Source organism: Syngnathus typhle, linkage group LG19 (genome assembly GCF_033458585.1).
Source record: "Syngnathus typhle isolate RoL2023-S1 ecotype Sweden linkage group LG19, RoL_Styp_1.0, whole genome shotgun sequence".
Classification (NCBI taxonomy): Eukaryota; Metazoa; Chordata; class Actinopteri; order Syngnathiformes; family Syngnathidae; genus Syngnathus; species Syngnathus typhle.
The window spans coordinates 4,967,643-4,986,862 of NC_083756.1; the positions used below are offsets into that span (position 1 = coordinate 4,967,643).

At 38.8% G+C, this 19,220-nt stretch overlaps 4 protein-coding genes across 8 annotated transcripts; 3 read left to right on the plus strand and 1 right to left on the minus strand.

Annotated features, from left to right (window-relative positions):
• Positions 1–184: 184 nt before the first annotated feature.
• On the plus strand, positions 185–6,199 carry smfn (small fragment nuclease). 2 transcript variants are annotated; one of them, XM_061266417.1, is made up of 8 exons: positions 185–545; positions 3,898–3,971; positions 4,340–4,423; positions 4,680–4,769; positions 5,039–5,150; positions 5,227–5,335; positions 5,429–5,482; positions 5,684–6,199. In XM_061266417.1, exons 1-8 carry the CDS (start codon positions 509–511, stop codon positions 5,763–5,765), a joined length of 642 nt encoding a protein of 213 aa, XP_061122401.1. In that variant the 5' UTR covers positions 185–508; the 3' UTR covers positions 5,766–6,199. The 2 variants fall into 2 exon arrangements, with proteins under 2 accessions (XP_061122401.1, XP_061122402.1); XM_061266418.1 differs by having other exon boundaries at positions 191–545; positions 4,692–4,769.
• Positions 777–3,679, minus strand: LOC133144035 (oocyte zinc finger protein XlCOF6.1-like). 2 transcript variants are annotated; one of them, XM_061266407.1, is made up of 3 exons: positions 3,231–3,679; positions 2,685–2,873; positions 777–2,497 (listed from the first exon to the last, which is right to left on the minus strand). In XM_061266407.1, exons 1-3 carry the CDS (start codon positions 3,259–3,261, stop codon positions 1,404–1,406), a joined length of 1,314 nt encoding a protein of 437 aa, XP_061122391.1. In that variant the 5' UTR covers positions 3,262–3,679; the 3' UTR covers positions 777–1,403. The 2 variants fall into 2 exon arrangements, with proteins under 2 accessions (XP_061122391.1, XP_061122392.1); XM_061266408.1 differs by having other exon boundaries at positions 2,360–2,497; positions 2,680–2,873.
• A 1,873-nt stretch (positions 6,200–8,072) lies between the features above and the next one.
• LOC133144031 (copine-3-like) lies at positions 8,073–13,183 on the plus strand. Of its 2 annotated transcripts, none has more exons than XM_061266400.1 (16): positions 8,073–8,214; positions 8,965–9,147; positions 9,264–9,446; positions 9,568–9,642; positions 9,724–9,795; positions 9,913–9,993; positions 10,079–10,168; positions 10,528–10,626; positions 10,755–10,841; positions 10,935–10,994; positions 11,093–11,226; positions 11,314–11,368; positions 11,478–11,529; positions 11,920–12,053; positions 12,168–12,404; positions 12,503–13,183. In XM_061266400.1, the coding sequence occupies exons 2-16, from the start codon at positions 8,989–8,991 to the stop codon at positions 12,611–12,613; spliced, it is 1,629 nt and encodes a 542-aa protein (XP_061122384.1). In that variant the 5' UTR covers positions 8,073–8,214; positions 8,965–8,988; the 3' UTR covers positions 12,614–13,183. The 2 variants fall into 2 exon arrangements, with proteins under 2 accessions (XP_061122384.1, XP_061122385.1); XM_061266401.1 differs by lacking the exon at positions 8,073–8,214 and adding an exon at positions 8,241–8,280.
• Positions 13,184–13,631: 448 nt separating this feature from the next.
• LOC133143418 (copine-3-like) lies at positions 13,632–19,159 on the plus strand. 2 transcript variants are annotated; one of them, XM_061265261.1, is made up of 17 exons: positions 13,632–13,788; positions 14,217–14,380; positions 14,524–14,703; positions 14,775–14,849; positions 14,921–14,992; positions 15,073–15,153; positions 15,330–15,419; positions 15,841–15,939; positions 16,070–16,156; positions 16,229–16,288; positions 16,358–16,491; positions 16,568–16,622; positions 16,690–16,741; positions 16,810–16,943; positions 17,060–17,296; positions 17,676–17,788; positions 18,292–18,432. In XM_061265261.1, the coding sequence occupies exons 2-16, from the start codon at positions 14,249–14,251 to the stop codon at positions 17,784–17,786; spliced, it is 1,599 nt and encodes a 532-aa protein (XP_061121245.1). In that variant the 5' UTR covers positions 13,632–13,788; positions 14,217–14,248; the 3' UTR covers positions 17,787–17,788; positions 18,292–18,432. The 2 variants fall into 2 exon arrangements, with proteins under 2 accessions (XP_061121245.1, XP_061121244.1); XM_061265260.1 differs by lacking the exon at positions 17,676–17,788 and having other exon boundaries at positions 18,292–19,159.
• The last annotated feature ends 61 nt before the right edge of the window (positions 19,160–19,220 follow it).

Consider the following 19,220-nt stretch of genomic DNA (forward strand, 5'->3'; position numbering starts at 1 on the left):
TAATATCACCTGGACCAGGGGTCCCCAACCACCCCAAGCCGCACCGGGAAAAAAAAATATTATCGACGATCAATTAATTTAGGTCACGTGACAAGTTTCCCCAGTCGAACCCGAAAAGCTAGCAAACATGAGTCAAATTTTATTTTGAAAATGTAAAAAGATTGACGATTCTCTCCCAATTACATCCGTCGCTTCAGGTCAAGACGCTCGTCTCGATCACGTGACATGTCACCTCAGTCGGACCAGACAGAGGAACAGAAAAGTCTGGGAAGCTTCTTCGGAAAGGGAAAAAAAGCCCAACGAGGAGACGGAAGAAGAGGCTACGACCTCTTAGAAAAGCTGCATTTAAAAGAACATTTCTGGAGTCCTACTTATCTTAACTTTGCATAATATGTGGTAACAGGCTAGCTAACGAGGCTAACGAGTCTTCAAAACTGGAGACCAAGCATCCTGCATTAAAAGACAAACCTTAACCACTTTGGGTGTCATTGTCTCCGATTACGCCTAGATGGGATCGTTTCTGAGAAGCAAGCTCAGTTCTCATGGTGAGTTTTATTTTTATGCCAATCGTATCATTTTATTTCATCGTATTTATATATTTATTATTATAAATGTATTATTTATTTATATAAAGGCTGGTCCGCGAAAATATTTCTGACACGTAACCAGTCCGTGGCGCAAAAAAAAAAAAAGTTTGTTAGCCCATATTTACTCAACATTATTGTGTCGTGCTAGATAACTTGGCAAGAACAGAAACTTAGAAAAAGAAAATCTCCTTATTCATTCTCATCTTTTTATTCAGTCATGCTTCCTTCCGTCCACACTTTAGGAATATTTGAAATAACATTCCCTTTTGTACAGGACATTCTCGAATGATTTGAGACTGACCTTAACTTTCAGGCAAAATACTCAAGTTACTCAAACAATATACCAAGAAACATTTGTTGAGTCAAAGTGTACAAAATACAGTTCAGTTCATAAAACCAATAAACATTTGATGATTCAAAGGGCACAAGACTTTTTAAATTATTAAATTACTATAAAACATTTATGAATTTATAAAACGTGAATGATTTTGTCATTGTACAAATTAAGATATTCTACCAGTGGGAGGCTTCATAAACTTATAAAAAAAACATTTCTTATCGCTTCATTTCCGATCATAAAATTATTGTAGAAATATTTCTTATAACTTCATTTCAGTTTATAAAATTATTGTGAAAACATTTCTTATCACCTCTTTTCAGTTCGTAAAATTATTGTAAAAACATTTCTTATCACCTCTTAGTTGACCACCTGTCAAGAAATGTGTAAATGTGATTGTGAGTAGAATACTTTTGTTGATTTTATGTGTGGTTATAATTTTATGCAAATGCACCTGAATCAATGAGATGTACGGATCCCTAGGTTTTTTGAACCTCTGTTTTTCTAGTTACTTTCTTATATCTATGGGCTCTTGATTGTCTTTTTAAGTTTCCCTTCTTTAAGAATCTTTGCCCACGAACTGAGCTGGCAACATATTTCTCACCAGTGTGAGTTCTTGTGTGTTTGTTTAAGCCTGCCTTCTGTGAGAATGTTTGGCCACAAACTGAACAGGAAAAAGGTTTCTCGCCAGTGTGGGTTCTTGTGTGTGTTTTTAAGCTTCCCTTCTGAGTGAATCTTTGGCTACAAAGTGAGCAGGAAAAAGGTTTCTCACCAGTGTGCGTTCTCGTGTGTCTTTTTAAGTTTCTTTTCTCTGAGAATCTTTGGCCGCAAACCGAGCAGGAAAAAGGTTGCTCGCCAGTGTGGGTTCTTGCGTGTGACTTTAAAGTTCTCTTCTCGAAGAATCTTTGTCCACAAACTGAACAGGCAAATGGTTTCACACCAGTGTGGGTTCTTGTGTGCGTCTTTAAGCCTCCCAACCGAGAGAATCCTTGGCCACAAACTGAACAGATAAAAGGTTTCTCACCGGTGTGGGTTATTGTGTGTGTTTTTAAGTTTCCCTTCTCGAAGAATCTTTGGCCACAAAGTGAGCAGGAAAATGTTTTCTCTCCTGTGTGTATTCTCATGTGTCGTTTTAAACTACTCTGACAAGCAAGCGTTTTCCAACACTGAGAACATTTCCAGTGTTTGTTTACACAGTGACGTGTAATATCACCGCCAGACTGATCATCATCATTTCCATGAGACGACGTGTCCTCACTATCTGATGAAGCCAAGATGCCGACTGCTTGTGATCCTTCACAGTGGCTCTCAACACCTTCCGTTCTGATATGACAACATGGGCTGCTGCTTGAAGGCTCCGCGACTTTGCTCGCCTCACTTGACCCTCCATCTTTATGCTTAAAAACAAAAGCAGTTAATGGCAACTTGTGGATTTGCTCCTCCTCTTTTTTGATGCAAGCAAACTTCTGCTGCTTTTCCTCATTCAACTGGGGGAACTCTTTGTCCACCTCTTCTTCTTTAATGTGATGCTGCTTTGGCTCCTGCTGCTCAGGATGAATAGCTCCACTGATGTCTGCAAGACACAACATACAAACACGCACAACATTAAGATTTATGTTTAGATATTTGGAGTACCAAATGAGTTAACTTTCCTACTTTACTCTTTGACTTTAGCAAATTCACTAACTGATGGGCATTTTTACGAGGATATCTGTTTTTTTGCAGAAAGATTTTGCACCGAAAAACTTTATTTGCCTCACTTGGACCATCATCTATACTCTTCAAAGGGAACTTGGTGATATCCTTCTCCTGCTCCTCCTTTTTGATGTTATGGGGGTCTTCTTCCTCCTCCACTTTTATGCTGTAATGATACTTCTGCTCCTTTTGTTCATTGAAGTAGAGCACCTCTTTGTCCACCTCTTCCTCTTTAATGTGGAGGCGCTCTGGCTCTGCAAGACAAGTCATAATTTCTATTTAGAAAGTTATTCAGGGTGCCAAATGAGTTAGATGACTACTTTACTGTTTGACATTCAAACCATATTTCACTGAGCGAATGTTTGCACATGTCGTGAATGCTGTTTTTTAAGATGTTGCATCTTTAGGTTTCTTTATTTATATCAATTTACGTTTGAATTAAGGTAGGATTTCTGTGGCCAGTGGTATTTTCTTTCATGAACGATAGGGGTACCAACAATTTTGTTCGTGTGTACATACACTAAAAGTAAGACAGCCAGTCGAAATATATATACACAGTACTGTTTACATTAGAAAGTATTTCTTCGAGTGAAAGTACGAAGTGATCAAACCTGCTCTGTGAAGAACACGTCTTGGCTGCATCCTGCTAATGGCGTCCAGTACTTGACGTTGTCGCTCGTTGTCCTGTTTTACTGCACAAAGTTCCTCCTCGTACTTGGGGGTGTCTTTTTGATCATATCTTCACACACAAAAACATTATGCTTACACTGATCTTTGCTGATCGACGTGTTGATCAAAACCGGGTTATTCTATTACCAGCTAACAAGACGAGATAAGCTACATTTAGCTAAGCTAGGTCAAGAAACTCCAAAATACAGCAAAATGACTTTACTCGGACACAAATATTTAACATGATGCTTATGTCTAGAAAAGTGGGGATGGTCCTGTTTTAGGCTCGAGTATCTTTGAGACAAATTTACGGCAACTGGACTTGAACAAACTTGAAGGTAAGATGCTGCAAAACTACGGCAACCCGACTTGAACAACTTTTAGAAATATCCGTCGCAGAAACTGTGACGTCATTCCGGGAACGTCAAATCTAGGCGACAAGCGGAAAGAGCGCTATAACTAAAAAAACACACATAAGCGTTACTAACGTCATTTTGCGGTGCCCACCGACTTGAAAGTTTTTCTCCCTATAGATTTTCTGCGTATTCGTTAAAGTGTTGAATATTACACTTCTGCTTGATCACTTACAATTACCACGTGTTCATCTAGGATTTCCACTTCGTTGGCTGTTGAAGAACATGAACGCCACTTTGTCTCAAAGGATAGTGTGGGTGGATCTTGAGGCAAGTCAAAACAATGTTTTCAGTGTGTTGGTCATTGTGTGTCCATTGAAACCACAGGCAGAGGTGTTCGTTACTAAAGTACTATAATACTTGAGTACTCTACTTAAGGATGATGCGGACAATAACGGACTTGGATTTGATTCTACCTGTGGCTACAATAATAAAATAAGCCATTTTAAATTTAAAACGTTTTGATGTTTTAAGGTAACAAATAAAAATAAATGAATGTGAGCCTTTGGAATGCTCTTTTGACTGATGAGAACAGAAGTACCCAGGCCATGTACAAACGATGGAGAATGGACCGGTTAAAGTTGGTAAAGTGCTTACCTCTGTTAATACACACATCCTTTTTTGTTTTTATTTTACAGATGACAGGCTTGGACATAGAAAATGACACGATATTGGAAATGGCTTGCCTTATCACAGACTCCAATTTGAACGTTTTGGCTGAAGTAATCAATTTATTTTCTTATTATTGTATTATCAAAGTCAAAGTCAAAGTCAAAGTCAAAGTCAGCTTTATTGTCAATCTCTCCACGTCACAACACACAAAGAGACCGAAATTACGTTTTTCTCTATCCCACGGTGACGAGACACATAACACGATAGACATACAAGTACGCGACACAATATAAAAACAAGAAGGCAAAAAATTCAAATTCAAATTATTATTTTGATTGGTATAATTGTCTTCCAATCTTAACTCAGATGTCTTGTCAGGGACCTAATTTGATAATAAACCAGTCCAATGAACAACTGGAATCCATGTCAGAGTGGTGCAAGGAGCATCATGGCAAGGTATGAATTTGGTGCTGTGATGCATATATATATTTATATATATATTCCACTTTAGGTGGCACGGCAAAGCCAATTTGTTTTTGTTACTTAAAACTTAAAATATAATTTTTTTTACCATTTAATTAATGTGTGCAGTCGCTATTCAGGCCAAAAATAGAAAGAGAATATAATTAATGTTCAAACTGCTAAAAGTTGATTTTACGACCCAAAAAGAGTGAGTGAGAGAGTGATGGAGTGACAGAGTGACAGACAAATTGATACTTTTTCAGTCTGGACTGACAGAGGCAGTACGACGCAGTCAAACCACCCTGGGACAAGCAGAGGAGGAATTTCTGTCATTTGTTAGACAACACACGCCAGCTGGACAATGTCCTCTAGCCGGTAAGTTGCTTTAGCTACAGAGTTTTATTATAAACTATCCTCTTATAAAAATGCTTCATTATTCTTTTTTGTGTAGGAAATTCTGTGCATGGAGATAAAAGGTTCCTAGATAAATATATGCCTCAGTTCATGAATCACCTCCACTACAGAATAATTGACGTCAGCACCATTAAGGAGCTTTGCAGGTCAGATGTTCCTGTTAATAATAAGTATGCACTGTTAAATGCCCAGAATTGTTATTGAATAAATATGTATTTTAATTTTTTCTTATAATTTAGGAGGTGGTTTCCAGTGGAATATAAGATGGCGCCACCTAAGAAAGTAACCCACAGGTAAACATTTAGGGGTGATATGTTTGTTTGTAATGTCATTCTTGGTAATTTTGGAAGAAAGACATGTTCGGAGAGACAGCTGTGACAGGGTAAAAAGAAAAAATGGTACAACGTTATTAAACAAAGGACAAATGAAGTTTCGGCACATGACTTGTAAGGATCATTCAATAATCAGAAACATTGTTTTTTTTTCTCTTTCAGAGCCTTGGAAGACATCAGGGAGAGCATAATAGAGCTGCAGTACTACAGAGCCAGTATCTTCAAAGCCGCCATTGAGAAATAGCTCAAGATTGTTTAAATCTGTAGCAGTATTAGTCAATGAATCTTTTCAAATGGCGTGTAACTAAACTGAGAACTTCCATCTGGTGTGACAACCATGTTGAAATACAAAGTAGTACTAATTTGAGCAAAAACTAATTAGTTTTCTCAAATTATTAGTCTCAATAACCTGTCTGCTGAACCACTCACTCACTCGGTCGTAAACGGGAAATTACGTCACTGACTCGTAAAGTCCCTCCTCCAGCTAACGCTCGCTGCTGATTGGTCGTTCGTGAAGCTTTACGAGTGAGTGACAGACAGCATTGCCGCTATTCCAGCCGACACGTTTTATTTTGTATTTGTTGGTTTGTAGTTGATGGTGTTTTTTTTTTTTCTTTTTTTACCGAATGTGTTTTTGATTGAATTTAAGGTTGAATTAAAAAAAACATTATACCGATATTTGTTATTTTGGGTGACACTTTCGTTATTCTAGGTTCCTTCATTCTGCATATTTTGCATGTGTAAGGTTCTGGGACATTTGCAAACTGTCACCACTAGAGAAGCTGTTGATTCAGTGTTTGTGAGTTGACGATCTGTCAACTAAGGAAAGTTGAGCTTTAATGAATATAAGAATTGGTGAATTGGTGCAGTTATTTTTTCCCCTAGATGATTTTTTTCTTACATCTCTACTGAGGAAATATCAAATTATAAAAATACTAATTATAACTTAAACAATAACTGGCAATCACGAATTTTCACATGTATAAAAAGTATTAAGATTTAGTTTTTTTAAACGATTAAGAAGTTCTTGAATGAGTATGCGCCCTGGTGACAAAACAGCTAGCCTCACCGTCTGTCAACATATTTGGGCGTTACAATATGTTGTAAACGAATGACTTGTTTTTATGACTTCAGTCAAACCAATATTCAAGGGAGGAGCTCGCCATGATCCGACAAATTACAGACCCATATGTCTGACCTCGATCGTTTGTAAGGTCATGGAAAAACTACTAAAGCGGGCTCTACAAAATCACCTGAACGAGCTTGACGTGCTAACTGCTGCTCAGCATGGTTTCCAGGAAGGACGTTCCTGTGTATCGAATCTCTTAGTAGCCAGAGAGAAGTGGGTAGCTGCCGTCGACGCTGGTAAATGCCTTGATGTCATTTTCGTGGACTTTAGCAAAGCCTTTGACAGAGTACCTCACATGCGTCTCCTGCTTAAACTCCAAAGGGTTGGTGTAACTGGGAAGATCTTATCCTGGATTGCTGACTTTCTGGAAGGACGTTATATGCGAGTGAAAGTCAACGACGCATACTCAGCGCCTGTGCTTATGTCTAGTGGAGTGCCACAAGGATCGGTCCTTGGACCCGAACTCTTCAAGCTCTATGTCAACGATCTCCCGAAAGAACTGAACATTGAGTGTTTACTGTACGCGGATGATTTAAAACTTTGGGCTGAAGTTACTAGCGTCGAGGATGCTGACCGTTTCCAAGACGTGTTAGATAGGCTCCAAAGTTGGACGGAAAAATGGCTGCTTCCAATAAACCATGCCAAATGTTCAGTGCTCTCCATGGGAACTCAGAATCCACTCGGGGCGTACCATATTGGAGGATATCTCCTTAAAAACACCACAAGTGAGAAGGACCTTGGTGTCATAGTGTCGTCAGACCTAAAGACTAGTCTTGACACCACGAAGAAGGTCACCGCTGCCACCAGGATGTTTGGATCCATCAGACGGTCTTTTGCCCGTATGACTCCTGCGATTTTCAGACCCCTGTTTATCTCTCACGTGCGTCCCATTCTTGAGTACGGACTGCCTGCAGTATTCCCATTGACCAAGTACGAATCCGATATGCTGGAGCGAGTTCAACGTCGCGGTACGAAAACAGTTGCAAAACTTCACCAGCTTTCCTACGAAGATCGACTGGAACAGCTGAATCTCTTCTCTCTGGCCTACCGTCGTCACCGAGGAGATCTGATATATACCCGGCGCATTCTCCGAGGCGAACTTGGTGAAGACCTGAGGGAGTATTTCATCTTAAATAATGATACATCGACACGTGGTCACAGTTTGAAGCTATACAAACCGAGGAGGTTACGCATCCATGGTGACGCCACTCTCTCTACCCGTGTAGTTAATAGCTGGAACCGCCTACCCGAATCATGTATCACAGCCCAGTCAGAGGAAAGTTTCAAGCGAAGTATTGACGCAGTGTTTAAAGTCTGAAAGGTGATGCTTGGTAGCATCCCTTCAACGTCCGGGAAGTGAAGGAGCTGACAAGGGATTCTTCCCTCTGCTTTCTACCTCTCAATGAAGTCAATGAAGACTTGCACAACTGAAGTAAAGATCCGCCTTTTTTCCCTCGTGGATTTCCCTTTAGTGTTGTAGAACGGGCGACCCTCTAAAGGAAAACGAGCGTCCCAGGGCACCGCCCATGACATATGAACCTTATCTTCGCTGCTGCACTGCGACGTGAGTTACAGGCAAAATCAACAATAATGCTCAATAAAGTTCCTTTTTTCCACCGCAAGAATAACAGTCTGTATTTTACCGTACCATATTGCTACTAAAGTTGTTTGCGTGTAGCATGTTACTTGAAAAACATAATCGCGGCTGTCGAGAAAGGGTTTATTTAAATTAGCGAGTTATTTAGCTTCAATATATATTTTTTTCCTTACTAAAACTGGAACTTAGGTTAATATTGCTTATTAAGTCACAGAGTTGGACTTTTGACCTCAGCCCGTGTTTTGAACATCGGCCAGTGTTCATTTTATAACTTTAAAGTAGGCTGCAGCACTCAAGATTTGTTTTTCCTTCCGGACTTCAAAGATTTAATCACTCGTTTAAAGTGTCACATGATGTCCGAATTCAAGTCATATCGATCGATCTCAATAACGGTCGTAGTATTAACTATTTTCATGCCCGTTGCCTTTATATGACTTGACTGGAATCCGGTTAAGCGTGTTATCCGCTGCAGGCGAATCATACTGGCATGACATGAAAAATGAATTTATGACTTTACTCCAACCATTGCATGAATAGCGTACAATACACCAAGGTATTTAAAATGACCAAAATTAACAAGTAGGACCGGTTCAAATGTGCATTAACTCGGCATCTAGGCAAGATGATAACTGTACCTAACCATGCAACACCAATTTGCACTTTAGCGCTGTCTTCAACTCATTTTATTGTCTTCTCATCCCTGTTTGTATCTCTCAGGTGGTGTGTATGTGAATCCATACGATGGCAGGAGTCGGACCCCCTCGCCCTGGAGTCCCCGATTGTGTAACCAGGGTGGCTTTGAACATCTCTTGTGAGAATCTGATGGACATGGATATCCTCTCAAAGTCTGACCCACAGTGTGTGTTCTACATGAGCTCATCTGGGAACAACTGGGTGGAGGTCAGTGTAATAAATTAATCAGCTCTGGTCTTGTTGGCTTCCTTTTTGATAACAAATATGTTGCATCTAAAATTACCCACGATGCAAACAGATGAGTTTGATGGGTTTTTTTTTAGGTTGGTCGCACAGAGAGAATCATGAACTGCCTTAATCCAAAATTCTCCAAGACATTTGTTATTGACTACCACTTTGAGACGGTGCAGAAGCTGAAGTTTGAGGTGTTCGACATTGACGACAATGTCAACTGCAGTCTGCAAGATGCTGACTTCTTGGGCCAACTGGAGTGCACATTGGGACAGGTTTACAATTGTTTTCCTTTCTGACAATGCACCAAAAATAAACAATACTATTGGTGTGCTTAGTATTAGTATTTACTGTGGACTGAATATGTGCTGACGGTTTTTTTTTTCTCCTGTCCAGGTTGTGTCTTCGAGGACTCTAACAAAACCACTTGTCATGAGGGACAAAAGACCTGCAGGAGCGGGAACCATTACTGTGATTATTCAAATTCTGAGAGCTCATGTGTCTGATTTTAAAATTATTTTTGTCAACACAATGCTCTTTCATATTTGACAGATACACGCCGAAGAAAGAACAGACAACAGGGTGGTGCGACTTGAAGTTGCAGCTAGAAGACTGGATAAGCAGGTATCAAGTTTTGTTTGAGGAGTATTAACATAAATACTTCAAGACATCTTTCTGGACTGTTTGGTAGCAAATAGTGCATCATGAACAAACTACCATTGATGTGTTTCAATATTTTAGGGTTTTTTTAGCAAGGCTGATCCGTTCTTGGAAGTCCACAAAGAGACAGAAAAAGGATGGCTGTTAGCTCACAGGACAGAGGTACACATCGTTACAATGTTTACTTTTTGGAAAGCTGACTTTTTTGAGAATTTCTTAATGAATGTTACTGTGTGTGGTTATGCAGGTGGTGAAATACAACCTGAACCCATCATGGAGAGCATTCCAAATCCCAATACAGGCACTCTGTGGAGGTGATGTGGAGAAATCTATAAAGGTAGTATATATATATAATTCCATAATCTGGTCTGTATGTAAAATGTGTAATAGATTAATAATAAATAAATTAATATTGCTCATCGTTGATTGCCACTGTTACATATTTGTTTCTATTGTAGGAAAATTATTATTTTTTCTTAAACACAGAGGTATGGATGTCACTTGAATATTTTTAGAATCAATTATTGTATCACTCATTCCGTTGATTATTTTTATACAGTTATGCTATCATACCTGAGGTCATCACATCAACCTTTTGTCTCATCTGCTTCAATTGGCAAAATGCTGACTGATTTTTTATTTTTTTTGCATATGGGGAATCAGCGATTTTACCGGCCTCTTCCTGTGTGTTTCCAGGTCGACTGTTACGACTTCAGGAGCAGCGGCTCACACAACTTGATCGGATCCTTTCAGACCACACTAAGCCAAATCCAACAGGCATCACAAACTTACGCGGTAAGACCAGGGTGCTCAAACTTGTTATGCTTATCTTTTTTTTTTTTCTGTTGATGGCTCAGACACATTTCTCCCAGTTTTGTAAATTGAATTTGTACTTTACATCTATATTTATTTTCCATCCCCAGGCTGAGTTTGAATGCATCGATAGGAAGAAGAAGCAGAGCAAGAAAAGCTACAAAAACTCTGGTATTATAGTCATTAAAAAATGCGAGGTACTCAAATTTTATTTCTTTCGTGATAAACAAGAATATCATCATAAACTATTTGAGTGTTTTTTTAACGCATATTTTCTATTTCACATGCAGATCGTGAAGGAGTATACGTTCCTTGATTTCATCTTTGGCGGCTGTCAGATTAATTTTACCGTGAGTTACAATTTTCATCCTTCTTTTCGTAACTCATCATTAATGAATATCTTGTAATATATTTGCAATTTGTTGATTGATCTATCAATTTGGGCCAGATTGCCATTGACTTTACAGGCTCCAACGGGGATCCAACATCTCCACAGTCGCTTCATTACATCCACCCTCATGGCTATAATGAGTACCTTTCGGCTATCATGGCAGTGGGTAATGTCATCCAAGATTATGACAGGTAATTAAGGATGTCTTAAATTATTAATACAGAATGTACATACTAGAAACTCACGGAATTCTTTTTTTGTTTGTTTTATTTGTGCAGTGATAAGTTGTTCCCTGTGTTGGGCTTCGGTGCTCAGATTCCGCCTACATGGCAGGTGATTTTTTTTTCTTCTTCTTTTTGATTTCTTTTCTGTTTTTATTAGTATATCACACTCTTATTTGTCATACTGGATTGGCTCTGATCAATTGAATGAAAATTTCCAGGTCAGCCACGAGTTTCCTGTCAACTTCAACAATTCAAATCCGTTTTGTGAAGGTAATGAAAATCTAAACCTAATATTTAAATTTAGAACATTTTAAAACAGACTACGAAACAAACATTTAAATTAGTTGTGCACAGAGTATTGCCTAGTAACAGTAACACCTTGTAGGATTGACGGAGTCTGATTATTATTACATTCTTGAAATTATTGAATTATTGATGACTGAATTATTGAAAACAAATCAGCTGTTAAACCACTGCCTTCGCAATAACGGTGAAAAGTAATGTAGTTCAGCTCACGAGAAAAAAATAAAACATTCTCATGTTTAGGGGAAATTAGACTTTTTGAGTGAAATTTCTCTGCTGTTTTTTTTTTTTACATGATTGGCTGTTTGAAGAAGTTTCTTAAATGAATGCAGCTCTCTATTTCGGCGTGTTTCTTAGGCATTGCAGGTGTCGTGCAAGCCTACCAGCAATGTTTGCCACAGGTGAAGCTCTACGGTCCTACAAACTTCTCCCCGGTCATCAATCATGTCGCCCGTTTTGGCTGTCAGGCTTTACAGCAACAAAGTGCTTCCGTGAGTATCAATTTGAAATGTTGTTGCAAATGTTTATTTGTTCAGTTTGGCATAAGGCAGTTGAACTGAGAGTCACATTTGGACTTTTTCCCAAATGCGTAAAATGTTTCGCAGGAATACTTTGTGCTCCTCATTATCACCGACGGCGTGATCACGGACATGGATCAGACTCGCGACGCCATCGTCAAAGCCTCGCGTCTGCCCATGTCCATTATTATCGTGGGGGTGGGCAGGGCCGACTTCAGCGCCATGGAATTCTTGGATGGAGATGACGGGCTTTTGCGCTCGGCTGCAGGCGAAGTCGCCGTGAGAGATATCGTCCAGTTTGTTCCATTCAGACAGTTCCAAAATGTAAGTTCTATATACATATATGTTTTTTTTAACTTCTGAGCTATTTATCCTCTTTTGTTTTATTTTGGCAACTATGTGAATGTTTGATTTCATTTCAGGCAGGAGCTGCCGCCCTTGCTCAAAGCGTATTGGCTGAGTTACCTGACCAAGTGTCCTCCTTCTTCAACTTGTTTGGTCTGAAGCCCCCCAGTGATCCAAATCCTTCTTAAAATTGTAAGCGTGCATAACAAATGAAGCAAAATCATCCCACTGTGATCTAGCTCCCTATTTAACCACTATTTGTTTTATGTAAAAAAAAAAAAAAGAAAGAAGACTTTTCCTGTCTTTATCATGTTAAGTGCCAATTGATATTTTGTAGATGAACAAAATGTCATAATAGCCACGTGCCTATAGGAATGTTTACAAACCCACTTGAAAATATGTACCTCCTATATTTTGTAAAATTTGGGTTATGCCAGTATGGTCTTCTATACAGATACCTTTTTTTAAATACTCCATACGTAATTAATTATAGGGATTTTTTTTCATGTTGACAATGAACATTGCTAGTTAGAAGTAACCTAATACTTAATATGGTGATTATAACTTCAAAAAGATAATCATTATGGGCAGAGTACACCAAAGGCTTTGTCAAGAGAACAAAATGTTTACATTTAACATTATTTTGGAATTTTATTGTCTTATATCAGAGAATTGTATTTATTATATTAATTTGTTTTGTCTATTGATGTATACATACTGTATGCAGCACGACATTAAAAAAAAATACTGGAACAACATACTATGATGCCTTTTTGAAACCACAAATACGGAATTGGATTCCAATCTGATCTTACCCTACTAAATCAACATGCATTTGTGTTTTTCTCATGCAAGGTGAGGTGCCAAATCTTGCTAATGCCATTCCTTTGTACCCCGTGTAGTATATTAATGTTATCGTTAAACAAAAATATTTAGCTGCAGGACTCGCAGTATGGTAGTCAGCCATTGCAACAATAAAGAAACGCCCGTCCAAAGAAGTTAAGTAGGGTCTACTATTTTGCCCCAGATCTAGCGCCCTCTATCAACGTAAATGAGAACTACATTCATGGGCGCTCTACTGTACTGTACTTCCGGTGCAGAATTTACAGTCCACAATATTTGTTTAGTGACGAAAATACAATACACATTATGATGATTATTGTTATTATTATTACTATTATGATGATTATTTTTATTATTTCTTTCCCATTTGTCTCAACAAAGGGGCGTGGTCGAGTCACCATACAAATGGTGAGGTTGTAACAGGGCGACGCTGTCAAGCTTCAACAATTTTTAACCACGCCTAAAAAACAATCGAAACATTTATTACTAGACTTGGAAGACGTGTGTCACTTTTCTAACGGTAAGTATCATTTTAAATGATCTCCAAAGCGCGATCGTAATTCCTAGTGTTGTAAGTGGCTAGCTTGGCTTACTGCGGTTTGTTTAAGCGTAACAAAGTGGTTGTAACATGTTTTAAATAAATATTCGTAAGGCTTTGCCGTAACATGCCTACCACAGAAAAGCGAAACAACATTGTGTGACGTTTTAATCGCTAAAGTATTTTATGTAACCTGAAGACTGCGATGTTGAAACTACGTTGAGTCAATCGAATTTCCGCACATATTTCTCATTTGTCGTACTAACAACCTCCCCTCCGCCCCCAATAGTTTTCCGCAAGTAACCACCAAGAAAAACGAATCTGTATTAATCCATTAACAGCACATAACGTGCACATTTTTGCACACATTTATTGAAAATTAAATTATTATTACGATACTTTTCATGCAGCTCTTCGACTCCACCCTGGTAACAAATCAGACATGGCAGTTCAGTGTGTGACCAAAGTGGAGCTAACAGTTTCCTGTGATAATCTTCTGGATAAAGACATTGGATCCAAATCAGACCCTCTGTGCGTGCTGTTAATGAGCACCTCCGAGTCCCAGTGGTATGAGGTGAGTAATGAGAATCTGCATTCATTAAAAAAGCCAATTTTCTTTAAGTTCACACCACTAGATGTTACATTTTAATCATCTGAATGAAAATGCAAACAAATGATAATTGCCGCATAATAACAACTCATTAACTTTCTCAACAGTTGGAACGCACAGAAAAAGTCCAGAATTGCCTTAACCCAAAGTTTGCCAAGAAGTTTGTCATCGACTACTACTTTGAGATGGTGCAGAAATTAAAATTTGGGGTTTATGACATTGACAATAAGACCGTTGATCTGAGTGATGATGACTTCTTAGGAGAACTGGAGTGTACCTTGGGCCAGGTAAGCTTCTCCCGACACTGGTGGACCCCCAGTAAACTGGTTTCTAATATATATATTTTTATTGCTACCAGGTGGTGTCCAGTAAAAAACTGACCAGGCCGCTGGTCTTGAAGAACAAGTCCCCTGCAGGAAAAGGGACCATCACAGTGAGTAATCAAGATAGCAATTATTGTTGTAGGCTTCATCTCTTCCACTCATTTTGTCCTCCTTGCTGTAGATCAGTGCTGAAGAAATTAAAGATAACCGGGTGGCAAATTTCGAGGTGGAAGCAAGAAAACTGGACAACAAGGTATTAAGGAGATTAAAGATTAATTTGAAAAATGTTCTCGTGTCATGAATTTATAAATGCTTCTTTTCAATAATTTCCAGGATTTTTTTGGGAAGTCTGACCCCTATCTGGAATTTTACAAGCAAACACAAACTGGATGGCAACTGGCTCACAGGACAGAGGTAGACAAGTGATACTAGACATGGACGCAATGCTTAATTCCTCTTTTCCCAGCAAGTGAGCGGAAGATATTTATGTAATGGCCACATGTTAGTGTTTATTTAATTTCATGGCTTGCAGATTGATCTGAAATGTCACAAATGTATTTTCGCTTGATGGAATGCTGATATCAACTTAGGTGGTGAAGAACAACTTGAATCCAACATGGAGACCCTTCCGAATCCCCCTCCAATCTCTCTGCGGAGGAGACCTGGACAAACCTATAAAAGTACATATTTATGTTTAATTGATTTTTAATAACCAGCACTCCAAAAAAAAATCAATGAATGAGTTAAATCTAGATTGATGAAATCATAAAGTTTCCATATTTTTCTGGCATGAAGACCTGATTAGTGTTTTTAGCGGCAGGCCTGATGATGCACTGATATGCTCTTAATTTTTAAGCAAACATGTCAGGAAGGAAGCTGTTTTCAAGTGTAGAAGACAAGTGAGTTTTGTCATGTTTGATTTTGTTCATCTTCACATGACTTACATGGGTGATGTGTGACTAGATTAGATGGGAAATGCTTTCTCTTACCTCTAAATTTCTTTCATCCATTTCATTCATCATTTGCCGGGTATGGCAATATGAAATCAACTTTTGAAGTTTGTCTCGTCCGCCATATCATTTTTTGTTTTCTTCTCTGTAGGTTGAATGCTTTGATTATGACAGCGACGGCTCACATGATCTTATCGGTACGTTTGAGACCACCATGAAGCGTCTTCAAGAAGCATCGCGCACTTCTCCGGTATGAGCATATTGCTTAGGTGGTCCAACAGTGGTCATAGTAACAGCAAATGCTAATGAGCTACTGCTGAAGTCAGCGTTGCTCCTCAAGGGTGTGGCCTAAAGTGGTAAAGTGGGCATTTTCTCCTCAGGCGGAATTTGAATGCATCAACAGTAAAAAGAAACAAAAGAAGAAAAGCTACAAGAACTCTGGTGTTGTGAGTGTGAAGCAATGCCAGGTATGATAAATGTTTGTTTATTGTGCTAATTTAATTCATCCTAACACTGATTTTTAACTTTTAATTTGTAAGGTGGTCAAAGAGTACACATTCCTGGATTACGTTATGGGGGGCTGTCAACTCAACTTCACTGTGAGTTTAAAAAACAGAAAAGAATTCGGAGGATTTGTTTCCCCTGCTCAACAATTTTCGTTCCGGCAGGTTGCAATAGACTTCACCGGTTCGAACGGAGATCCAAGGTCACCTCAGTCCTTGCATTACATCAGTCCACAGGGAGTAAATGAATACCTCTCTGCTATTTGGTCAGTGGGCAATGTCATCCAGGACTACGATAGGTATGTGAAACACAATAAGATATTTGTGTTTTTGATTTATGTTGAGACAATTATATTATTTGTTACTTCGGTATAGTGACAAGATGTTTCCGGCATTTGGGTTTGGCGCCCAGATTCCGCCAGCATGGCAGGTATGACTATTTTATTTTTTTACTATTTCTAAGTGACTTTAACTTGAACTTTTTTCTTTTTTTACAGGTTTCCCACGAGTTTCCACTCAATTTCAACCCTGCAAATCCATTCTGTGCAGGTATGTTCAAAATGAGAGGTGGTGCTTTTGGACTATTCTGGATTGACCCTTTTGCTGTCATTGTGCAGGTGTCGAAGGGATCGTGGAGGCCTACAGGGTTTGCCTTCCTCAAGTGAAACTTTATGGTCCTACTAACTTCTCACCAATCATCAACCACGTAGCGTGTTTTGCACACCAAGCCCTGCAGCAGAGCACTGCATCAGTGAGTAGCTGCAGTTAATTGAAAACTAAATATAAGAAAAATAGAAACATGATATGGAAAGTGCATTTCTATTTTTTGGAGCTGACTTACCCATTGTTTTTTTGTCCCGCTTGAAGCAATACTTTGTGCTGCTCATCATCACTGATGGAGTGATCACTGACATGGATGACACACGTAATGCCATCGTCAACGCTTCGCGTCTGCCCATGTCCATCATAATCATTGGAGTGGGCGGCGCGGACTTCACCGCCATGGAGTTCCTGGACGGAGACGATGGCCATCTCCGCTCTCTTACTGGCGAGCCTGCCATGCGGGACATTGTTCAATTTGTACCATTCAGGAAGTTTCAAAATGTAAGTCTGAACAATTTTAATTTAAATGTCAATTCACTTTGTGCGTTGATTCCTCTTGATTGTTTTTCCCCCCTCCGGCTTAAGCTGTTGACGTGACTAATTCATTGCTTTAAAGCAGCCATGTAATGCAATATAATACAAAAGCACATCTGAGCAGTCTTTCCACAAAATATTCCAAAGAACTACTGTTGACTAACGTTAAAACTGCAGCTCTGCTTACCTTTCCCTGCATGAATCGCTGTCTTTCATACCAAGGTGAATTTTCCATAAATTGTTCCTTCCATAAAACTGCATGGATTTCCAGCTTTTTCCATGACACACTTGCAAGGGTGTTCATGCCCTTTCAACGTAGCCGTCTGTGTGCCTTATTTCTCCGCAGGCACCCAGCCAAGCTCTTTCACAAAGCGTTTTGGCAGAATTACCTCAACAAGTGGCGTCCTTCTTTGGGTTATTCAAACTGAAGCCTCCCCACGAGCCCACTTCTTCATAGGGGTACCCCACATATTTGGTCTTAAGCCCCTTATAACACTCCCATGCTGTTTTCTGCCTTAACTAAAAATTGCTCAATAGCAATGTAGCATTTATCTTATGGAAAGCCATTGTAGTAAGACACTTCAGAGCATGTCTATCCACTACTGTGTGATATTGCGACATACCAGTAAGGCACCTTTGGAATACTAGAAGCACTGAAGTGCCCTTGAGCAAAAGTATTCTTCATGTACCCAATCTCTGCCATTTCTTTCTCGGCTGCACGTGTGTGAAAATTGCTTGTGTTGTGTATGTAATGCATGTAAAGGTAAAACGTATTGTAGGCATGACCTCTTGGTACCATTCTTATTTTTTATTTTTTTTTATTGATTGTGCACTGCTGCTTTTGATCATTTTCAGCAGTGTTGTCAGTCTTTGTCCAGTTCTTGTCTCTCTTTTTTTTTTCTCCATTTCATTTTTGTTCAATTGTTTTCCATAATGACAATTGTGCCCTTTTATTGCCACAGGGTCCAAAAGAAGCATTGGCCAAGAGTGTGTTGGCTGAGGTTCCAGGTCAGCTGGTGGAGTTTTGCAACACCATGAAGCTGAGCCCACCCAACAACAATCCTGCTACAAAGTCTGCAGAGGCCATCTGATGTTGCTGCGCAAATCGATCGGATCCATCACAATCGCACAGTAACTTTTTTTTAAACTTGATTTTTTTTAACCTTCTCCGAAAACAAATTATTGTCCAATCATACTCTATGAAGCATATTGTAAAAAAAAAAAAAAAAAATTATAAACAAATATTTTCAGGTAGCTCACAAAAACCTGGACCATTGCTGAGCAATTTAATAAGCAATTATCTGTATTCAACATTTCGTTTACGTTATACTCATATGTACACTGCTGCTTTGTAATCTGTAGTATAGGCTCTTAGAAAAAAAACTTTTATCGCGCCAGTCTTGAACTCGTGCCATGAAGAGTTAGTAGTGATTAAATAATTTTACGTCTATCCTGTCAGTAGTACAAACAAGTTTGCGGACTCAAGTTTACGTCTTCATGTAATGACATAGCTAATTACAATGCTGATTTTTGCACAAGGATTATCGTCGCTTTTATATTGTCATTTTATTTCCTGAAATGCCAAAACCCTGCATTACCATATAGTATGCTATATTTTTTTAAGGGCACTTATTTGACATGTACAAATGTCATCATTTAATTACTTTCTCGTTGTATCTTCCAGTTACTTAATGCAGAATAGCTTGACTGATTAAAATAACCTAGAGTAGTAATGCTACAAAACTAGCACTCTTTTGCTAACACAAATATGCACCAGTGTTAATATACAGTCAACATGTTTATTGCAAATAAAAAGATAATGCGATTCTACACTTTTTAATGTTTCATAGTCATCAATGCGTGTAATGATGTAAAATATCAATACTTTATC

Excerpts from the sequence above, each read along its gene's own strand:
- LOC133144031 (XM_061266400.1), top strand. The coding sequence starts at position 8,989 with ATGGCAGGAGTCGGACCCCCTCGCCCTGGAGTCCCCGATTGTGTAACC. Across the intron at positions 9,447-9,567 it reads TGGAGTGCACATTGGGACAG|GTTGTGTCTTCGAGGACTCT; the intron begins GTTTACAATTGT and ends TCTCCTGTCCAG. Across the intron at positions 10,169-10,527 it reads ATGTGGAGAAATCTATAAAG|GTCGACTGTTACGACTTCAG; the intron begins GTAGTATATATA and ends GTGTGTTTCCAG.
- LOC133143418 (XM_061265260.1), top strand. The coding sequence starts at position 14,249 with ATGGCAGTTCAGTGTGTGACCAAAGTGGAGCTAACAGTTTCCTGTGAT. Across the intron at positions 14,850-14,920 it reads CAGGAAAAGGGACCATCACA|ATCAGTGCTGAAGAAATTAA; the intron begins GTGAGTAATCAA and ends TCCTTGCTGTAG. Across the intron at positions 15,420-15,840 it reads ACCTGGACAAACCTATAAAA|GTTGAATGCTTTGATTATGA; the intron begins GTACATATTTAT and ends TCTTCTCTGTAG.
- smfn (XM_061266417.1), top strand. The coding sequence starts at position 509 with ATGGGATCGTTTCTGAGAAGCAAGCTCAGTTCTCATG. Across the intron at positions 3,972-4,339 it reads TAGTGTGGGTGGATCTTGAG|ATGACAGGCTTGGACATAGA; the intron begins GCAAGTCAAAAC and ends TTTATTTTACAG. Across the intron at positions 5,483-5,683 it reads CCTAAGAAAGTAACCCACAG|AGCCTTGGAAGACATCAGGG; the intron begins GTAAACATTTAG and ends TTTCTCTTTCAG.
- LOC133144035 (XM_061266407.1), bottom strand. The coding sequence starts at position 3,261 with ATGCAGCCAAGACGTGTTCTTCACAGAGCAG. Across the intron at positions 2,874-3,230 it reads ACGTGTTCTTCACAGAGCAG|AGCCAGAGCGCCTCCACATT; the intron begins GTTTGATCACTT and ends CTTGTCTTGCAG. Across the intron at positions 2,498-2,684 it reads GAGTATAGATGATGGTCCAA|ACATCAGTGGAGCTATTCAT; the intron begins GTGAGGCAAATA and ends TGTGTCTTGCAG.